The sequence below is a fragment of the Saccostrea echinata genome, unplaced genomic scaffold, assembly GCF_033153115.1.
Source record: "Saccostrea echinata isolate AGI-Se365-2 ecotype Australia unplaced genomic scaffold, CSIRO_AGI_Sech_v1 ptg000054l, whole genome shotgun sequence".
Classification (NCBI taxonomy): Eukaryota; Metazoa; Mollusca; class Bivalvia; order Ostreida; family Ostreidae; genus Saccostrea; species Saccostrea echinata.
Window position 1 is genome coordinate 21,216,941 of NW_026889803.1, and position 19,761 is coordinate 21,236,701.

The 19,761-nt window shown below is 32.9% G+C and overlaps 1 protein-coding gene across 1 annotated transcript; it reads left to right on the plus strand.

The window, feature by feature from the left end:
• Positions 1 to 8,509: 8,509 nt before the first annotated feature.
• Positions 8,510 to 15,481, plus strand: LOC133205585 (RNA-binding protein 8A-like). The gene is made up of 6 exons (XM_061341426.1): positions 8,510 to 8,636; positions 8,999 to 9,058; positions 10,766 to 10,843; positions 10,963 to 11,099; positions 11,411 to 11,541; positions 15,106 to 15,481. Exons 1-6 carry the CDS (start codon positions 8,564 to 8,566, stop codon positions 15,131 to 15,133), a joined length of 507 nt encoding a protein of 168 aa, XP_061197410.1. The 5' UTR covers positions 8,510 to 8,563; the 3' UTR covers positions 15,134 to 15,481.
• Positions 15,482 to 19,761: the final 4,280 nt, after the last annotated feature.

The window sequence follows — 19,761 nt, forward strand, 5'->3', positions numbered from 1 at the left end:
CATTTCGAAATCATTTACGCATGTTGTACAGCATAGTACGCCTATCCTACACTTCTTACGCAACCTCCGAAGACTTCTGAAAAATAAAAAAAAACTTATGTTGTTAATACACTAAAGTAGCATAAATACCTCTTTACTGATTAGAATTTTTTATTCCACCATCAAATCATGGGTTCAAAGTGTAGGGTGGAACTTCAAAGGAGGTGACATTTTTACAAAAGGATATATAGGGGAAAAAAACTTTAAAAACCATCAAGGTCAAGATGAGTAATACTGTGTACGTAATTTTGAACTTTATTTTCTCATTCCCTGTTTAATTTAAGAGTTCCAACAATTGAAGAACTTTTGCGCGAATTTATGATGCCTGGTAATACTGTGCACCACCTCTGAATCAAATGATGAATAAATATCAGCTAAAACTATAGTCTTCATAAAAAAAAAAAGATTTTCATCATGTGATATCTGTTCAAAACTCCAGGTAACACACCCTATTACCGGCAACTGGGACTACCGATGCAACTGTGACAACAGACGCCACAGGTACTTGTGGACAGGACCCCCCCCCCCCCTTCCAATATGCCCCACAGGTCAAAAAATATTTTTATGTATTTTTTTCATAAATTATTCTTCTAGTACACATTTACAATGTATTTCATAAGAAAAATCCAAAAAATAACACAGAATTAACGTTTTACTAAAAAATCATACCCGCGGTATTATTTTATAATACCGCGGGTATGATTTTTTAGTTAAACGTTAATTCTGTGTTATTTTTTGGATTTTTCTTATGAAATACATTGTAAATGTGTACTAGAAGAATAATTTATGAAAAAAATACATAAAAATATTTTTTGACCTGTGGGGCATATTGGAAGGGGGGGGGGGGGGTCCTGTCCACAAGTACCTGTGATTAAAGTAAAATAGGAAAGGAGTAAAGTTAAATTTTAACCATCGTACAAGAATATTTAGTTAAACTGAGCTTATATCAGTAAAACTGTTACTTCACGGTCATATTTCAGGTTGTATATAATAAATTTAGGCTCTTTACGAACTAAGTACAAAATTTGAATAGTCTTACTTGTTTAATAAGTGTGCTGCAAGCGTTTGATTTGGGTGGGTAAACATTTTTTTGGCTATCGTGTACAACAGATGGATGATTTCACGGCAAACACTGACGGCAGATGATGGCAATCGGTAACAACTTTGATTCAGTTTTCGATGTTCTCATAAGCAAAATGTAGATCAACTAAGGCTACTGTAATTTGGAATCACTTTACGGATAATTATAGTTTGGAACATTAAGATTTGAAAACCGTCGTTATTTAGACTATGATAAATGCCTTGAAATAACTTTAGGACTAATACTTTTTGTGAATAATACTGAACAACACTTTTTTGTTGTTATAGCAATTATTAGATTTATTAAACACCATCTAGTTCAACGATGTAATTTTGATTATTTTCTTCATAAAATCAGAATTGGCTAAGATAGCGGGGTTAATTATGATTTTCAAAAAAAAAAAAAAAATCCCTTAATTGTACAATTTATTTATTTATTTATTTATTTATTTATTTTTTTTTTTTTTTTTTTTTAGAATTTTTAGAAATGGAATGGTCAGACCTAGTAGAACCCGCTGATGGTTCATTCTTGGATGTATCAATTGTAATTAAGGATTTCGAATAGACATTAGGAATCGGTCAAAATTTATGGAATGATGAGGCCGTTGCGAAATGCATTTGGAAAAGGGATTCTTTTTATGTCTTCAAGTAATGCGGCTGCGACTTTTTTCCCGGTTAATGAGCATGGGACATCAGCTTTTTTTAATGAAAAGAAAAGGCGAATCAAAGAAAATATATTCAAAACTACAACAAATTTGGAAACAACTCACACACAAAAATTCACAGTTTATATCAATATAATATCAGTATTTAAAACCATCCTTGATATCCTCTGTTGCAGATGACTGTACTCTGCAATCGTTTGATGATTTTTAAAAAATAAGGATATGAACGATTAATATATCCATTTTTTGATACATGTAGCTAGTTATAATACAATTTATTCTTCTTTATATGCTTGTCCCATGTCTACATGCATGATATATACTACTTAAAGAATATAACTACTTTCATGATCCGCTTAAGTTATAAATATAGCACCACCTCTGAGGTTGATAATACCATAAACCTGAAGCTCCAAGGTCTATGATAATTTACACACTTGCATACATCGCTGTATGTACAAACATTTATTTTTAATGCCTACATGAACACATTTTAGACTACATGTAGTATGCTCTTTAACTCTTAATTAAGTTTGACAATTGTAAATTGCCAGTATGAATGAATTGCATAAGACTTTATTGTTGAAAACTTTCATAGAAAAATAAAGTTGATACCATATGCAGGAGACAACAACATTTGTTGCAAGATAGAAAGCATGGAACCAACGATTTTCGCGAAACATGGGTTCTAAATATCTCTTAAAGAATTTACCAGTTTGATTGACTGGCCCCATGCTTAAATAAATTAGCAGAAAAAAATCATTGAAAGATAATACGACGTTTGCTAACTCAGGATCAGGAAAGTTCATGTCAGCATTACGCTCCGGTAAACTTTCAAGAAAGCGCCATTAGATACCAGTTTAATTTGACTGTTTATGATATAAAATATATTAAAGTACAACTATACCATTTAATTTTTGTAAGATTGATAAGAATTCATCGCTTGTGATTGGTTGATTAAAAAAAACTATACCTGCATCAATAAAATTTCCAGAGGAAACTACATTTTTTAATTGTGCATAATAGCCGATATTACATATCCCTCTTTCAACAGTATTTTGTGAAAGAGAAATGGAACATTTTTTACACTATTTTCCTGAATTTTTTAAAAAGCCTGTCCTTTACTGTTCTGAATTTTTTTTATTGTGACTTTTTTTTACTTTCGTTTCTTTTTTAATTATTCCCTTTTGCTAAACAAATAAGATTGCCGGCATGACAACAATGCACTTACAGGAAAGAAAGAAAAAAAATCATGGAAATTCATTATACAGATTTATATAAAATACTTGCTTTCTTTGATAACCGGTATGAACAATAGAGCTATGAAGAAATTGTTTGTAAACTAGCAATACGGTGAAATTCCTTCAACAGGAATTATATGGTTGTACGACTTAGTTCTGTAGCCTAGTCGACCAGTTTCAGCGTTCAGTTCTTTTTCGCGATATTTAAGACAATTTGTCTGATGTTTGTCAACAAGATGCCTAATTATTCCCCCAAAGGTTTTTTTTCCGTTTGCTCACAATAATAGCACATGTATCGTTCCATTCCTGTAAAGAGTAAAATATTCTTCATGCTTATTACGTACCAGCATAAAGATAAACATTTTTCTAAGGCTGTGTAACGACGATTTTAATTGAACATCTCCTTGATTTTATGACGTAAAACTGGTGATTTGTTTGCGCAAGAGAACAGTGTAAAATTTCAACATTTTTGATGGCATAAGGTATTGTGCATGATTTGTATTAATCCTTTATTCCTTAAATCATATTCATATTGGAAATAAATGAATAGTTTGAATCAGTAACTGTCGTTTAGCGACTATTGTAAGTACGACAAATATTAACAATAAAAATAAATATATCGCTGAATTTGAAATTTGATTAAATACAGTAGATTTATATTTTATTAAAATTCGTAACCTTTGTTTCCGATTGCCATATTTTGTTATGAATCTGCTGTCATTGTTTGCCCAATCTGTTGTACACGATAGCCAAAAAATGTTTACCCACCCAAATCAAACGCTTGCAGCACACTTATTAAACAAGTAAGACTATCCAAATTTTGTACTTAGATCGTAAAGAGCCTAAATTTATTATATTCAACCTGAAATATGACCGTGAAGTAACAGTTTTACTGATATAAGCCCAGTTTAACCAAATATTCTTGTACGATGGTTAAAATTTAACTTTACTCCTTTCCTATTTTACTTTAATGAGTAAATCATAGTTTTATATTCTACGAAGAAAAAGTTTATGGTAGGACCAAAACGGGAAACCACAATAAATTAGTAAATGGATGTTTTTAATTGCCACAGATAAGATAAAAATCACCTATCTGTGAAAGCGATAAACAACACTGGCGTCTGTTGTCACAGTTGCATCGGTAGTCCCAGTTGCCGGTAATAGGGTGTGGGTAATGTATGCTGATTTTTTTTTTGTCTGAGAACATTTGACGGTATTACGATTTAAATTAAGAATACACATCTATCTTGGAAAATTATAAGTGGGAAAAGTACATTGTAAAGTACATGTACGTTGCGTATGACTTTAATTAGCAACGCAGACTCAAGTTTGTTCAAATAGTCCATGGCTCCTAGAGGTAGGATGGGGCCACAATAGGGGATCAACGGTATCACAGTGGAATATATAGAAAAAAATCTTTACAAATCTTCTCAAGAACAGCAAAGCCATGTTTAGTCAGATTGATATGGAAGAATCCTCATGTAGTGCAGATTTCAAGTTTGTTCAAATTGTGGCCCCGGGTTATAGGATGGAGGTTGATAGTTTTATAAAGTAATATAGATTGTATACCAGGGTTATGGTAAGTCATATTTATTTACTCGCTTCCACTGGTAGCAAGGTTAAGAGGAGAGGGTTAGGATGAGGCAACAATAAGGAGTTTTACGTGGGTCTATACAGGAAATTAAAATCATATTCTTTTCAACGGTAGCAGGGCCACATTATTACGCAACATAAATCCCTAGTTGTGTCGATCAAGTTTATGTATTCGGGGCTAAAATCAGTGATAAAGATTAACTTGATGCAGGAAAAAGCAATCTTTTTTAAAAAAAAAAAACCTTCTCCAGAATAACAAGAATAATTAAATAAAGTCATGAATATTGGTATGGAAGCATCTCCATGCATGATTTATGGATTCAGGTATGGTTAAGTCATGTGCCTTGTGACTAGGATAGGGTGACAAATATTGGATCCAAATTTTAAAAGGAATAAAGAAGAGAAAAATCTTTTTAAAATCTTCTGGAGAATAGCGGGGCTAAGGTGACTCAGACGGCCCATGATCTTGCATATAAATTGATAGCTTCTTAAGATATGTTTGCCTTTATTTCAATTATATGGTAACGGTGGGCTTTCAAAGTCTAATAAACACTGATAAAGAGAGAAAAATCGTTTTGTCGGTTACTACATCTCCATTCTTGAGAGACAATTTAACCCCCCTCCTCTCTCTCTCTCAAATGTTTGATGGTTTGAAACAATGCATATGACGAAGTTTTGTATGACGATCTACGCACATGACTAGAAAGTCTGGATGAACATGATGAAAGACTACAAATTATTAAAATGTTACCGTTATTCACCTCGAACTATTTTAAACAGGAATATGTAACCGAGATCTGTGTGACATTTCTACAATGTATAGAAATGTACATCCGTAGTTTGAAATGATTAGATAAACACATTCAAAGACAATACAAATTAAAGGCCATTTAGTGCCTATTGGTTCCAAAAGGGGACTTTGGTCCCAGAAATAACCGACCTAAGCTTTAAATAACCATCAAAACAGGGTATCTTTACACATTGACGTCAAATGGGTGTGAAGGGGAGGGTGTGTTGTCTGTATAAATACAGATAAATTGTAACTTCATGCATATACAAAAAGAATCGAGCTCCTCATTAAATTTTTATTACACCGTGGAGAATGGGAAAACAAATTGTAAAAAATAAACCGTTTTTACAGAAATCAGTGAAAGATGCTGGAAAGGCTACCAAACTGTCACAACCAGTTTCTAACGTAAAACAAACCAGAGAAAGTGGAACGTGTTCTGTTAGAAACTCCAGGATACCGCCAGTCAAAACCGCAGAGGGTATCAAAACATCGGACATTCAGAAAAGTTTACCAGAACCCCAACCTTATGTGTCTACAGACGATTTAAAACTTTATTATTTTGGATCAAAAACTTATGAAAGAAATGAAAAACCAAAGGTAAATCAATCTGTATCCGAACACCGGAGTGGACAAAGAAAGGGCATCCAGGTCTCGGAAATAACTAAGGTTACCAAGAAAAGTACCAAGAGTACTGGAGGTTCCAAAGAATCCAGTTCAGTGAAAGAAATAAGTACAGACGATCTCATAGCTTCTGCTCAACTGTGGACTGATTTTTATGACAGTTTGTAGATTAATTTTCATGTGATTCAAAGTTTATGATATTGTGAATTTCCTCAAACAAATATTCATTACTTGTGTGAGGTAGAAATCTGATTTACGAGATGGCCAAATATTAGCATGCATTGTGATAACTGTAATTTTTTGAATTCCTTATTAGTTAATATAAAAATAACCAGATTGAAAGTCTTAAACGTGGTTTTCGTTTGTTCCACAGGTTGTCCATATAGTATTTTCATTCCGTTGCTATTGTTTCGAGACCATGCATATCCATCCGCCCTCCTACTGTTATTTAATACAAATATATATTATCCATTAAAAGGATGAAGAGCATTAAGTAACAAATAATTAAACAAGTCTCTGTATTGAACAGACGGCCGCTAAATGTTAGATCATATATACATACATGTATATATCTCAGTTATAACTAATTTTTGGAAAAAAGTAAGCTGAACTCAAGTGAAAATGCATATGTAAAGGACAAGATAGGGCAAGATCCCCCCCCCCCCCCCCGGTTTATAGGGTGTCTTTTTTTTCAACGATACAACAGTTCATCATTAAAAGCCTGTTGTTATCTCTGTTATAAAATAAGTATTGATTTTAAGTGGTATGGTACACAGAGGTCACGGAAAGGTCGGCGAATTCATCAATTTCCAAATTTTCTCCTTTTTATTCCAATTTTCATCAATTAACAATTTTAAAGCACATTTTGTTTCAGAAAACAGAGCTCAAGCTTAATTGCCAATTTACCAGATTTATATATTTCATGCACTAGTATCAGATACATCTTATGTATGAAAATCTCAGATGGACAAGCCTTTGTTCTACGTTTTCCGAAGTGAAAGTTTAAATTTGATGAAATTCCATTAGAATTGAGAAAATTTGTTAAATTAAATTAAAATTAATGCTGGATTTAAAACAAACATTATTTAAAGTTCTTAAGTGCCAACTATCACAATATGAACTGGATGTGTTTTAATTTTTTTCTCAAATAAGGGACCAAATTTGGCCGTTGCCATACCTTGTCCAAATTAACATTTAATTTACTAAAATGGAGACCCCCTACTTTTTTAGTATCTCGTATGGTGCGAAGGGGTAACCTAGGAAGCCAACTAGGATTTGGTATACCTATAGCATAAGATTATTTATGCTAGTTTTCCTTACCTAGCGGCTTGGAAGCATATCGTTTTCAAGATCGTAGTTCTACGTAGAGGCTACGTAGCCACTTCGATCTTGAACGCACCCCTGGTGTTACGGCAATATCTCACAAGAGGGCGGGCTACATAGACTTCACTCAGCAAGAATCTTGTAAAAAGTTAAATTGTAATAATGTTTTACTTTAAACGTTTTCGCGATGAACATAAATATGGCTTGTAAACTTCGAACTTCCCATTTGTATTCCAAAATTGTTCGTTTGTTTTGCATATTTCACTCGAAGATGGGCGAAAAAGGCGTGCAAAATACCTATACATGTAGCTTCAAATATTTAAAAATCAAATTCAATTATGTGTCATCTCAGTATTTAGAGCAAAGTTCTTATTATTATTGAAAGGTATGAAATTATGACAAACAAGATTTTCTGCCGAATAATTCTCTCGCCAAAAATAATTCTATGATAAAAAAGTTATGGATTTCAACTCAAGAGATGAAAATCCTGAGTATCAGTTTTCTCTCTTAGATATTGACATACTTACATATGTACCACTAAACCACAAATTTAAATCTTGTTTAAGATATGACCCTTGAATTACTTGACCTAAATATTTTTCTGAAAGATTTAAAATTTTGTGTCATAAAAGTGTATTTTTAAGGTCTAAGCAAAAATTTTATATTTTTAAAGTTTAAACATATGTACTATGAGGATATACTTTAAAAAAAAAAAAATAATGGAGCCAATATCCTCTGATAGAGAAAAATTGTGTTATAGCTAGAACAAATGATCGTTTTTGCCTTATATATAATACAATTAAAAAATATATATATACAATGCATATAAAAAAATTATACAACATAAAGAAGATGGACGAAAGAGCCGAGAAAAATTCCTATTAAGTATGTATATATTTTTTTTTATTTGTATTCTATATTTTTTATTTGTATTGTATGTTTTCCATTTGTATTGTATAATTTTTATTTGTATTCTATATTTTCTATTTGTATTCTATATTTCGTTATTTATATTGTACATATAATTTTTATTCGTATTGTACGTTTTCCACTTGTATGTATATATTAATTAAATTATATTTTTATTTGTATTCTATGAATAAAGAAAAAAAATATTCCGTCTTACCCGTTTTATCCGAGTTGGAAAATACGTTCACCTTAAACATATATATACTTCCGGTTAAATTGAAAACAGATAAAAATCCGGCGGCATGGCTGATGTTTTAGATTTACATGAAATTGAGGAGGGTGGAGATGAATTTGAAGTTGACGAAGAGGGAGATCGTAAGCTCAAATCATGCAAATACATGTTCTATAAAGTTTACTTTTAAATGAAACTTAGGAAACTGAAAATTGAAATTTATGTTGACGCGATGACGCCAAAATTGATGGCAAATAAATATATACAGTGGTATTTGCATGTGACAATGTTTGAGGAAATTTCTACCCTATAATTTTACTTACTCAGTGGTTTATTTCCTTATCTTAATATTTTGTATGTAAACGAATTCGATCCACCAGAATTTCCTCATTGTGTACTTTGCACATGCAATTGCTAGTATCTATTGAAGTTTAGACACATAGTGGAATTTGGCTTGTACATCTGTAAAGAAAATTATTGTTCCACACAGTTCATTTCTTTTCAGAGGGCTTATTAAAGTTAAAAGAAAAAGCTAAGAAGAGGAAAGGAAGAGGATTCGGAGCAGGTTTGTTGTCTTTGTGTAACAATGAATTGGATATTATACATTAATGTGTTTCAAAGGTAAAATAAACTTAAGACAGGACAGACACAGTGATGCATTGGAAAGTCTCCTTCTATAGAGGCCAGGCCCCAGGATCATGAAACAGACTTAGACTTAAGTCACATTTTCAATCGGCTGTAAAATGTTTATTAATAATTGGATTAATCTCTAAATTTGCAAATAACAACACTTTTGTGAAGCAATATTGAAAAATATTTTAATTTTGGTCTGCTTGACTTCTACAAAATTTTAATACAACATTAAAATTTTGACTTAAGCTTAAGATGTTTCATGATCTCAAGACCATGTTTCTCAGAAACACAAGCACCTGCAGTTAAATTAGTTGGGATGTGACATATACAAGATATCAGTGTTCGAGATACTGTATATTTATTCATTGCATAAAATAAACATTTGTGTTAAGTGTTTTTTGTTTGGATGGAAGGTACAGCTAAAACAAATGCTGAAATATTTTCAAATTGATAGTATATGGTGAATATTCAATTGGATATTTAGTACCAATATTTGAATATTTGGTCACATGTCTCATACCTTGGGCAAAACTGTAAACTAACAGCATCCTGTCATTTAGTCGTGATAGAAAAGATAAGCTCGGAAACATTTACCTTTTAGCAAGAGCAGAGACAAAGCTATTTACCAACTATGTCCATTTTATACCAGTTCCCTTAGATATATAAAGTCACAGCATGAAATCTGAGCAATCATCTAAAAGGCAAACATTCTTTGGCCTCATAGTTTCTAGAATTCTTCATTTCTCTGAACTCTGAATGGCATTTTATTTGTTTATATTATGTAGAAAGAATTTGAAAATTGGTTGGTAATATATACTATATTTGTTGCACTTTTATTTTTTGTGAAATGCCTCTTGAAATGTAAATGTTACTTTATTTTACCTTTCCAATTATTTGGGAAGGCCATGCAGGTCAAGGAAACTATGGTGCAACTGTTGAAATTTTTAATCGACTATTTTCAAAATGAATATGCCATGTATACATGGTATGTTTTATGAGAATAACAAAATGAAAAAAAATGATTTATGCAATTAAAAAAAAAACATTTTTATTCTAAATCTATCTGATAATTTTTATGAATATCATATGCAGTGCAACAAATTTAAAACACCTGTCATACCATATGTAACACCTATATTTTTGGATTAATAAGATCAAAATTTGGTTGAATGAGGCATTGTGCCTTTTGTTGTCCTTAATAAGTGCTTTATATAACAGGAAACGGTTTATTGGTACCGTATACTCTCGCCTATAACTATAAGTCAGTCTGCCTATAAGTCAATTGTATTTTTTAAGCTTAAATTAGAGGAATAGACTCGCTAAAATATCAATCTTTTTATAACTTGCATATAAGTTGGATAAAGAGTTTTGGACCAAAGTCTAACTCCAAAAAAAACGGGCTTATTGGCGAGTATATACGATAGTCTGTTTTTATATGATGGGTAATTTTTCTAAGATGCAACAATTTGCCATTTGTAAAAGTTCACAATCAGTAAACAAACAAATGCATTTTGTCAAAAGTTTGTTGTTTTCATGCACATCTGAAGCATACATCATGCAATATTAATATGTACACATGTTCTTAAGCTACATATAATAGCATTACTTGATATAATACTTGTTGACTTATGTTTTATAGATGGTCCCACACGGAGTGGGGTAGAAGATTATGAAGCTATGGACATAGATGAAGAAGGAGGACCTGGTCCCCAGAGATGTAAATTTAATGAAATTATTGACAAATTTGAAAATTAAGTCAAGTAAATGTTTTAATTTCTTTAAAAATGAATATCTGCTCCTGATCACAGTTGAAATATTTAATTCATTTCTTTTTAGCTGTAGAGGGGTGGATCCTGTTTGTTACTGGTGTACATGAAGAGGCTCAAGAAGATGATGTTCACGACAAATTTGCAGACTATGGCACCATAAAAAATATTCACCTTAATCTTGACAGACGCACAGGTTTTTTAAAGGTGAACAAATCAAATGTCCAGTTCCAATGTTTTTTGGATTAAAGTTTGTGTGCACATACATGTAATTGTATTTTTTGAAATATATTTTAAAGACATTGTTTTTGTGGTTTTCTTTTAATTAAAATTGAATAGAAAGTCAAGGTACTAGATAATTTTGATCTTACTTAATGCATAGAAGTGAAACTGATTTTGCAAATTCAAACAAAGCAATATTTAATTGCTTTAAGCCTTTTGAGTAAAATTGGAGTAGATTTTTTTTAAACTTGTTTATAATCTTCAAATGATAAAGCATATTCCATTTGTTTCCACAGGGATATGCTCTTGTAGAATATGAAACCTTCAAAGAGGCCCAGTCAGCAATGGATGCATTAAACGGATCAGAAATCCTTGGTCAGAAGATCAATGTAGACTGGTGTTTTGTTCGTGGTCCAAGGAAGGGACGGTGAGTTGCTCTCTGTTGCAGCTTTACTTTATTATTGATATGGTCTCTAACAATTTAGATAGAAAAAATATTTGGTAGATTGAGTGTATTTCTCCTTTCCAAACCAAAAACATGATCATTTTAAAAATTGCAAAATATAAAAGGTTGGATCTCTCAAGAAATTAAAATGCTTTTTTGAGATCTTGTAAGTCTTAGGTGTATATGGAAGCAAAGCAATTCATGAGCATGAGAGCAACACTTTTACAGTGATTTTTTTCTGAAGTGAAAACTTCTTAAAGCAGGAGAGTGGTTATTCAGCAAGTCTACCTTATTTGTGGTGTCATGTGTAGATATATTTTAATTCTTGAGATGATGAAAATTCATAAAATCTTCAACAGCATACTCAATTAATGGATGTATACAATGTATTGAATAATACAATGTGTTGAATAAACTTAAAAATTATTGATATCTTCTTGAAAAAGTAATATTTTCACAAACAGTTGATCTTCAGTATCTCGAACACCAATATTTTTACCATGGATATCTGGAAGTAATTTTGAAGTCCCAATCACTTATTATCTAAGTATTTAACCCTCGATATCTCGAATCCTCGTATATCTCTTTTTTTTCTGGTCCCATCAAGTTTGAGATAAAGAGGTTTGACTGTATTTTACATCAAGAAGTCAAATACATGACTTATAAATTACGAACAGTACAGCTTTAAATTAGATAATAACATTGATAGCCTGAGTATTATCAAACTCAACCTTTCTTGTTGATTCAGTGATTTATTATCAAATATAATTTGTGTTATTAGGTCACCTGAGTCACTCAGGTGACCTATTGCTATCTGTTTTCGTCCATCGTCGTCCGTCGTGCGTTAACATTTGAACATTTTCAGCTTCTTCTCTGAAACCGCTGAACCAATTTCAGCCAATTTTAGCATATGGCATCAAGAAGTCAAATACATGACTTATAAATTACGAACAGTACAGCTTTAAATTAGATAATAACATTGATAGCCTGAGTATTATCAAACTCAACCTATTCTTGTTGATTCAGTGATTTATTATCAAATATAATTTGTGTTACATGTATTAGGTCACCTGAGTCACTCAGGTGACCTATTGCTATCTGTTTTCGTCCATCGTCGTCCATCGTGCGTTAACATTTGAACATTTTCAGCTTCTTCTCTGAAACCGCTGAACCAATTTGAGCCAATTTTAGCATATGGCATCTATGTGTGAAGGGGAACAAAATTTGTGAATTTCATGGTCCCTGCTCCCCTGGGGCCTGAGGGGTGGGGCTAAAACCACCAAAATTAATGTAATCTTTAAAAATCTTCTTCTTTACTCCTGGACATCAAGCAGTCAAACTGTTGGCATGATTGTAATAAGCATTGAGCCCTCTACCAAAATTGTGAAATTCATGGCCCCAGGGTCAGGGGTTCTGGTGCTAGGGCGGGGCTATATAGATCATATAGTGAAAGTGCATTATTTCTTTGAAAATCTTCTTCTCTACTCCTGGGTATTATTTAGACAAATTAAATACATAGTTATAATAAGCAAGAGTGACTCTACCAAAATTGTGAAATTCATAGCCCCAGGGTCAGGGGTTCTGGTGCTAGGGCGGGGCTATATAGATCATATAGTGAAAGTGCATTATTTCTTTGAAAATCTTCTTCTCTACTCCTGGGTATTATTTAGACAAATTAAATACATAGTTATGATAAGCAAGAGTGACTATACCAAAATTGTGAAATTCATAGCTCCAGGGTCAGGGGTTCTGGTGCTAGGGCGGGGCTATATAGATCATATAGTGAAAGTGCATTATTTCTTTGAAAATCTTCTTCTCTACTCCTGGGTATTATTTAGACAAATTAAATACATAGTCATGATAAGCAAGAGTGACTCTACCAAAATTGTAAAATTCATAGCCCCAGGGTCAGGGGCTCTGGTGCTAGGGTGGGGCTATATTGATCATTTAGTGAAAGTGCATTTATTTCTTTGAAAATTTTCTTCTCTACTCCTGGGTATTATTTAGACAAATTAAATACATAGTTATAATAAGCAAGAGTGACTCTACCAAAATTGTGAAATTCATAGCCCCAGGGTCAGGGGTCCTGGTGTTAGGGCGGGGCTCTATTTATTATATAGTGAAAATGCATTAATGCTTTAAAATCTTCTTCTCTGCTCATGGGTATTATTTAAACAAAATAAGTACATTGTTATGATACGCAAGGATGCCTCTTCCAAAATTGTGAATTTCATGGCCCCAGGGTCAAGGGTTCTGGTGAAAGGGGGGGGGGGGCTCTATTGATTATATAGTGAAAAGGCAAACTTTCTTTGATAATATTCTTTTCTGCTTCTAGTTAAAAAGCAAAGAATTAAGTGTATAGTTATGATGAGCAAGAGTGCTTCTTCCAGAGTAGTGAATTGCATGACCCCTGGGTCAGATTTGCTGGTGTAAGGGTGGGGCTCTTGATAATATACTGAAAATGCATTAATTCTATTAAATAATCCTGTCTGCTCCTTAGTGGTAAGCAGATAAACAAAGTGATTACTTATGATGAGCAAACTTCTGGTCCCAGGGTGAGAGGCTCTGGTATTTCTCGGTGGGGAGGGGGTGGGGTGGGGGGGGGGGGGGGCTCTATTGATAATATAGTGAATCTGTAGTAAAAATGCATTATTTCTGTGGAAATCTTCTCTGCACTTGGGCATATCAGAGGCAAAAAAAGTAAAGTTGTTTAAAATAAGGAAGGGTATTTTTACCAGATTTTTGAATATCTGGACCATTTGGTCAAGTGTTCTTGTCCTGGCCAGGGCTCCATTAATTTGTATTCTACTGAGAGTAGTTATTCCCCTTTGCCATTTACTTTTGATAATTAATCACTGTAAATAATGTACTTGAAAGTTTAATAGAATAAGAGAATTATGCAAGAATTTTTATTGTGTAATACAAAAAGTACTTTCTTAGTTTTAATGATCAGGTAGACTTGTAAGTAATAGATAAATAAAAATGAGACAAAAAACAATGTGAGTGATTTCAACAAGGAATTAAAATAGTACAGAAGCATTGATAGTTTGTTAATTAATATACTTGTATGGTGATAGTGATAAATGGGGAACAGATTATAACCTAATTTATGAACTGTTAATGAATGCTAGACTAATTATTTTGTTGATCCTGATCACCCTATTTTTCTTGCTTTTGGGCAATAAAGCTTCACCTTTCAGTTCATTTTATACTCTATGGATCCTCTAAATTGTTGTATTATACTCAGGTGACCATTAAGGCCCTTGGGCCTCATGTTACATTTTTTATGTCCTATCATAAGCAATAACAATTTGGCCAATTGTTGTGAATCTCGCATCATCAGATACCCTTGGTTGATTTTGTTTGTAACTCAGAAGTAGAAGAGGAGATCAGCTGAGGATATTTGACGATGTGAATCCTGAAGTCCAGAAAAATTCCTTCTGAAACGAAGGGTGCATGTTACATGTACCAACTTCTTATTGATAAAGCTTGCTTTTCAAAGATCGATTTAAATTGCCCTTAACAGTTTATTATAAATTTTTTCAGAGGAAGAAAAGATGGAAGGAGAAGGTGAAAGAACAAAGAATTTTTAGTGATTTGCAATGAAACTCTGCAGCTGCTCTCTTTTTGAGAACTGACACTTTTCCGTTTGTTTTTAGATATTAAACTCTTAGCTTGTGGGGCTGTAAAGGAACAGGCACACATTGGTTGTACAACCTTATATTGTGTAGAACACTTGAACAGATATATCTTGAATTCTGATATAAACAGAGATAGTTCATGTTCAAGTACATGTATTTATGTTTCATGAAACTTACAGTATATAAATGTAGATAATTGTTTTCAAATAGAGAAACATCATCTGTTCAAATATCATCCTGTTCATTTTCTACACAAATTAAAAAACTTCATGAAAAAAACATCATCAATTTTGTTTTGTTATTGTAATTATTTTATCAAAAGCACTGCAGTGGGGTAGTATCTATATATATCCACTAACATCACTTTGTTTCACTTTTTCACTTGCAATGAATGAATTACTTACATCATCTTAAGATATCCTAGAGTTAGATTCTCATTTTAATGTTTAAGGTAAGGCATCTTCCCAAGTCAAGGGTTTCTGATCCAATCCGCTCAACATAAACCCTTGACCGAATAGACCAAGTTTGATGGGGTTAGAATGCGCTCTCTGATTGGCCTAATGCAAGTTTGCATGAACCAATCAAAAACATTCTTTTATTTAACCTGAAACTAAATCATAAACAGAAAAACACACACATTTTAGCTACATTGATAATGTCTTTACTAAATAGCCCAGTTAAAGGTTTGTCTCAGCTTTTTTTATGCCCCGCCATGAATATGGCTGGGGCATATAGTGTTTGTCATGTCCGTCTTCTGTCCTTCCATCTGTCCTTCTGTCACACTTTGTGTTTAGCTCTGTTCAAAGCTCAGTTTCAAAGAAACTATCCAAGATATTTTTATCAAACTTCATATGCTGATAGATACTGATGAGAGCTATGGAACTGCATCGACATTTTTTGACCTTGACCTTTCCTTTGACCTTGACCTCACTTTTCTTAAATTAGTGTTTAGCTCAGATTTAAAGATACCATTCAAGATAATGTAATCAAACTTCATATGTTGATCTATACTGATGTAAGCTATTCAACTGCATCAACATTTTTTGACCTTGACCTTTCTTTTGACCTCACTTTTCTTAAATTTGTGTTAAGCTCAGTTTTAAAGATACCATTCAAGATAGTGTAATCAAACTTCATATGCTGATACATACTGATGTAAGTTATTCAACTGCATCAACATTTTTTGACCTTGACCTTTCTTTTGACCTTGACCTCACTTTTCTTGAATTAATGTTTAGCTCAGTTTTAATGAAACCATTCAAGATATTTTTAACAACCTCATATGCTGATACGTACTGATGAGAGCTATTTAACTGCATCAGTATTTTTACCTTGACCTTTCCTTTGACCTTGACCTCACTTTTCTAAAATAAGATTTTAGCGCAGTTTTTAAGATACCATTCAAGATAGTGTTATCAAACTTCATATGCTGATACATACTGATGAGAGCTATTCAACTGCATCAACTTTTTTTGAACTTCACCTTTCCTTTGACCTTGACCTCACTTTTCTTAAATTAGTATCAAACTTCATATGCTGATACATACTGATGAGAGCTATTCAATTGCATCAATATTTTTTTACCTTGGCCTTCTCTTTGACCTTGACCTCACTTTTCTTAAATTAGTGTTTAGCTCAGTTTTAAAGAAACCATTCATAATATTTTTATCAAACTTCATATGCTAATACATACTGATGTAACCTTTTAAACTGCATCAACAACTTTTGACCTTGACCTTTCCTTTGACCTTGACCTCACTTTTCTTAAATTAGTGTCAAACTTCATATGCTGATACATACTGATGTAAGCTTTTCAACTGCATCAATATTTTTTCACCTTGACCTTTCCTTTGACCTTGACCTCACTTTTCTCAATTTGTGTTAAATGTTGCATTACTAATATACCCTCGGCGTGGCATTCATGTCCTATGGACATATTTCTAGTTAGTTGAATTATGTTGAATTTATTACCAACTTGCAATATTTTTGTTCTTGCTTTCTCTATTTACATCGCTTACTCTGATTGGTCAATAGCAAAGGTCAATAGAGTTCAAAATGTGTAATCTCACTAGATGGCACGAAAGTAAATCCTGTCAAACTAAGTCAATTCGGTCAAGGGTTTATGTGGAGCGGAGTGGATCAGAAACCTTTGACTTGGAAAGATGAAGGTAAGGTAGACCAGGCTCCAGGGACATTAAACTTAGACAAGCTCACTTTTGATCTCAGTCTCACTTTTACATAAGTGAGACTGAAATCAAATGTGAGCTCATCTAAGTTTTATAGCCCAAAAGTCAGATAGAGTTTATACAATGGTTAAGTGTCCTTCTAGCTCTCTGTCTGCTCTTCTGTATTTTTTTTTTCAATAGTCTACTAAATGTAATACATTTTTTTAAGGTAGTCCATTCTAAGGTTTTAACAATTGAAAATGCTCACAAAAATGTCACTGAATTCATACAAAAGTGTGAATATACCCATAATTTCTTCTAAGTTCATCATTTCAGTTAATCATATTATATAGGCAAAAATATCAAATCTCATACATTTTCAGGAAATAAGAATAAAAGCACCAGTTATGCATTCTCATATTGAAAATTGACCAATATTTTAAGATAAAATGGACAAGTTCAAGGTCTCTGGTGGAAAAATGTAAATTCCTGTTTGATCCTTAATTTCTAATGGAGAAACAATGGAAGTTCATATTTCACATAAAGATTACAGATTATGGTTTATCATGACCATTGACTCAAGGTCATGATCTGTTCAAATTCAAGTTGTGTTTGGACCTCAACCCAAGGTCATTTTGGGAAGTTCGAAATCCATCACAAAAAATGTATAATCCCAGTCTATCATTAGAAATGGCCACTTATGGCATTTGTTGCCATGATTACTAAAATTAGAAAATTCTATGATATTTTTTTTCAAAATGCTACTTTTCCTACAGTTTTGATCTAGACAACTTTAGTCACTGCAAAACAGTACACTAAGATCACGTAAAAAGTGAAGATAACAAACATGATCTATCTCATAAATCCAGTGAAGAATATTATGAACAGTGCAAAAACATGGATCCCTGGAAACCCCAGAGGTGGGATCAGGTGCCTAGCTGTGGACTGGTAACATCTGTCGTAAGCCCTTTCCATGGATCAGGTAAACAGAGTAATCCTGTAGTCAAAAAGGTATGAAAAAACAATTGATGGGAAATATGTTGTTCATAATACAATCCAACTGGTTTAAATTTGCAAATGTCATTATAATGACCGTGAATGGGAGGCCTGGGTTAGATTTTCATTTGCCGCGCCGCTTCAAACAGAAGACCTAAACATAGGTAGTGATTGTTCCTTCGCCAAGCTCCCGGCATTAGATTTGAAAGTTACGGGTGTTTCGGATGAGACCTTAAAAAACAAGGTCTTGTGTCACCTTAGGTGTTGGCACGATAAAGAACCCTCACTGCTCGATGGCCCTGAGTGCCGAGTATAGGTCTAAATTTGAAGCCCTTCACCGGCATACGGTGACATCTCTATAGGAGTGAAAAATTCTCGAATAGGAAGTTAAACAACATACAATCAATCAATCATTATAATGACCCTAGAATTTGTGAAATTTTGACGTAAGATAGTTGAAATCCTGTGGGATCATTTAATTTGTCAGTAGCCTGCCTCAATTTAAAAATTGATTGTACTTAAAACATGCCCTTTTTGTCTACTGGGATATATCAATTTCACATAATGAAAATAAGTATTGTTATACCTGGTTCCTTAAGGGGTGGAAGCAATACCATCAAAATTAATTCCATTTTAAGAAATTTTCTCTACTCCTGGAAACCAAGAGTGAAACTGTTGGCCTGATTAGAATAAGCAGTGAGTCTTCTACCATTGTGAAAATCCATGAACCCTGGGTTCACACTCCAGGCCCGAGACCAAAAACTGAGAACAGACTTAAGTCAAAAATTTCAAATCGATATAACTTTTTGAAATAATGTCGATAATGAATCAAAACTCATCATGTGTTTGATTGCACAGACCTGCATATTTTAAAGCAAATATGCTAAATAAAACTTGAGCTGAGATAATAAAAATTTTGATTAAAGTCTGTTCTCAGTTTATAGTCTTGAAGCCAGGGTGGGACCAAGTTGGTCTTGTATCGAAAATGCATAATTTCTTAAAACACTCTTTACTCATATCGAGATTTAGAAGACAAATTGCATGATCAACCTTATACCAAACTATGAAATTTTACGACCTGTGGGTCAATATCAGAACCAGTATACTGAGAATGCTACAAAATGAATTATGCACTCTCATGCCAAGCGCTACTGAGAAAAATGAAATAAGAAAAACACTCATTGCATATTTGTGTTTTGATCTACTTTATTTCAACTTTTTAGAGATGAATCTCGTTTTGTATGAACCACATATCACAGACAGATATTAAAAATGTGTCCAAGTATACATATTCCATAATAACAAAAAAATAATTGAAAATAAGAATATATACCCACTATTCTCACACTCTTTATGCAAGTTACAGGTTGCGCTCTATGCTGCTATTAGTTGTATTAATT